At 40.4% G+C, this 3537-nt stretch overlaps 1 protein-coding gene across 1 annotated transcript; it reads right to left on the bottom strand.

Annotated features, from left to right (window-relative positions):
- Positions 1-2009: 2009 nt before the first annotated feature.
- On the bottom strand, positions 2010-3218 carry LOC110612583. Its single transcript, XM_021753361.1, has one exon. It carries the CDS (start codon positions 3216-3218, stop codon positions 2010-2012), a length of 1209 nt encoding a protein of 402 aa, XP_021609053.1.
- Positions 3219-3537: the final 319 nt, after the last annotated feature.

Genomic DNA, 3537 nt, shown 5'->3' with positions numbered 1-3537 from the left:
GCCGAACCTCATGTTCGGCCGCCGAACATTTGCATGGATGCGGAGGCACATTCGGCCCCCGAACGTGGTCTGGCCAGCCACTATAAAAGGGTCCCTTAGCCGAAAATGGGCGAGCTTTTTCTCCCCATTTCGGCCAAGGTGAGCATTCCGCTATCCTTCCCCAATCTTGAGTTTTTCTTCCTTTTTCCCTGATCTTTACAAGTTTATAACTTTGTTTTTGAAGATCTTGGAGCTTAGAACGAGTTTTGGAGCTTGGAGACCAAAAGTTGGAACTTCTCCCATCTCCAAGTTTAGATCTCCTCAACCCTCGATCTTCAAGAGGTAAGGGCCGATCTTAAGCTCAATGTATGATTTAAACAAGTTTTATGAAGTTTTAAGGGGTAGAATGCATGTTAGGGTATATGTTAAACCTATGGGTTTTTTTGATGATTTTTTTGAACAATGTAGCTTGATTGTGTGTGATTGAAGTGTTGTAGATGGGGTATATACATGTTTGAGGCCCCTAGGAACTTGTATGCATGCTTTGGTTGAACAATATGCATGTTTGGAAGGTTTGGAGGCGAAATGTGCTAAGGGAGCCAAGTTTCTGCCCTTTGGCAGAAACCAGGTTCGGCAGCCGAAGGTACTTTCGGCCGCCGAACATGGCTGGGGAGGCAGGCCTTTCGGCTGCCGAAGTTGCCCCCGAAAAGAGACTTTCGTCTCTGTCTGGCACTTTCGGCCGCCGAAGGTGCCGCCGAACCTACCTGAGTTTCGTCTCTGTCCAGGACTTTCGGCCGCCGAAGGTGCCGCCGAAAGTGCCCTGTTCAGCCATTTCTTGCATGTTTTCATGTGATGTTTTCAGGATGTTTTAGGGGGTCTTTGGGGAGTATTTTAGAGTCATGTTCATGTATGTTGGTGCCTCATTTGAGTCCACCTGTGTAGGTTCGGACCCGAGGAACCGAGACCCCAGGTTGTGAGATAGTCGTTCAGAGTTCGTTGTTAAAGCTTCAGTTACCTGTGAGTGGAACAACCCCTTAAGCTTTAAAGTAAATGAATAAATGAATGAATCATAAAGCATTGCCCATGCATCATTATGCCATGAGATATATTAGGTTGTTTACATTAGAATTCATGAATATGTTGCATTGCATACTTTGTTGTTGATGTGGATGAATGTTGAATGATCCATTAGCCCTTGTATGTCATGATAGCCTATGTGAGTCCAGGTGTGCCTGCTACGGCTCTACGCCCCTGGCACTATGACAGATTATGGAAGTCCGGGTGTGCCTGCTACGGCTCTACGCCCCCGGCATGTATAAGTAAGAAAGATAGGGGCTAAATGGTGACAAGTTCATCCTTGTTGTGAAATGTTTGTGTTATGGCGCATACATGAAAGCATGAATAAGAAAAAGAAAGAAAAAGTTAATGATAATAATAATAATAAAATGAATAATAATATACCTAAAAATGGAGGAATTAAAACAAATGTTTTTAGTTTCTGCTCACTGGGCTCTAGTAGCTCACCCCACTCCCTTTATCCCCAGAGTTGCAGGTACAGGATAGATCAAGAAGTCGGCTAGAGTGAAGTCAAGTCATGTATGTTGTAATAGATAGTAGTGGACATGAATATGATGTAATGAGTAATTATGACCATGTAATGTAATGAATGATTTGATGATGTATTGAGGATTATAGTAGTGTTTGACCTAGAGGTGTGTGAATCCCCATTATGTACAGAGTGTTTAATGAGTAATAATGTTAATGACCATGATTATCCAAGCTGATATGTATGATGATGATACCCCATTGGAGTATTTGATGAGGACTCCAGTGTGGGGTTTATGTATGTTTTTTGTGCATGCACAGGTTTTGCTTGGATAAGAGAAAAGAAAAATTTTTACAGATCATGTATATGTTGTTATGTATGGGATTCCACAGGTTTACAGGAGGTATGTAGGCTTGCTACGGGTCCCGGCGGCCTTAAGCCGATCTGGATCCTAGCGCCGGTAACGGGTCGGATTTCCGGGTCGTTACATATGGTCTGTGGCATCTGAGTCAACAATCCAGGTTCCTTTATCCATACATTTAAAGTTGCTAGAGCAATTAACAGAAGCAATACCTGCAAAGCTTGAAGCATGATGTGCAGTGGAAACCTCCTCAACACTTGACTGGATAGATTTCCCTTTAAGAGCCTTTGATATCTCAAATTGCACTATTCTGGAGATACTATCTGTCATATTGTCAGTGACAGTATGAGGAGCATTAGTAGTTTCAGTATCCAAAGGAGATTCAGCTATGGTATTAAAGGCCACTGTATTGTTGGATTTTGCTCCATATTTCTGCTTCATGAAGTCAGAAAACCATTCTGGATAGCGATGGAGTTTAAAGCATTTCTCCTTCAAGTGTCTAGAGGTTTGACAAAAATCACAGTACCTTTCCGCTTTGTTCTTAGAATTAAACTTACTGTCACCTGAAGATTGCCTTCTAGAGTTGTTGAATCTCTGAGCAGCCATAACAGTTGTGATGTCAGAAGATTCAGGAAATGTTACTTGAATTTCTTTCTGTTTTTCTACATTTTGTACCATTCCATATGCCTTACTTGCAGAAGGTAATGGATCAAGCAACAAAATCTGATTAGACACATGCTCATATTGATGATTCAGGCCCATGAGAAACTGTATCAATCTCTCCCTTTCTTCAAAAGTAGTTAATTCCTTAGCTGCACCGCAAGCACATGGTGGCAAGGGACAAAGTACTGACAATTCATCCCAACATCTTTTCAATTTGTTATAATAAGCAGCAAGAGTCATAGATCCTTGGCTTATATTAGCCAATTCTTTCTTGATTTGGAAAAATAAAGGACCATTACTTTCCCCAAATCTCTCAGCTATGTCATTCCATAGATCATGAGCAGATGGTGCATACAGAAATCCATCTGATAGATCTTTAGAAATTGAGTTTAAAATCCATGAAATGATCATAGAATCTACTGTTATCCATTTCTTATATTCAGGAGCATCAGAATTAGGTTTAGATATCTTGCCTGTAACAAATCCAAGCTTATCTTTGGCTCTTAAGGCAATTATCATGGATCTAATCCAAGACAAGTAGTTTAGACCAGTGAGAGGATTACTAACCAGTTTTATGCCAGGATTATCTGAATTTGACAGTGTTAATGCTGATTCAAGCTCTGGATTAAGCGTTACATTTGCAGCAGTAGGGTTTGTAGCATTTGCCATCTCATACAATCAACAAGGATCACAAAGAAAGCTATCTCAGACACGATCCACAAGGATCAAGAATGATCACAAAAGGCAACAAAAAATATGAAGAAGAAATGGAGTTTCAGAGCAAACTGTCTAAGCTTCTGCTCTGATACCATGAGAAGAAATGAAGAATTTCTCATTAATGATCAAAAAATGATTACAATTATACAACCCGTCAATCTAAGTTCCTGCTTCTACTATTTATACAACTCTTAACTAATCCAAAATCTTCCATTCTAACTAACTATTAAAACAGAATTGGCGCTAAATTTGGCTCATAAATTAAACAGCT

Source organism: Manihot esculenta, chromosome 4 (genome assembly GCF_001659605.2).
Source record: "Manihot esculenta cultivar AM560-2 chromosome 4, M.esculenta_v8, whole genome shotgun sequence".
Classification (NCBI taxonomy): Eukaryota; Viridiplantae; Streptophyta; class Magnoliopsida; order Malpighiales; family Euphorbiaceae; genus Manihot; species Manihot esculenta.
The sequence above is the reverse complement of the archived record's forward strand: the minus strand, read 5'-3'. Positions and strand labels throughout refer to the sequence as shown.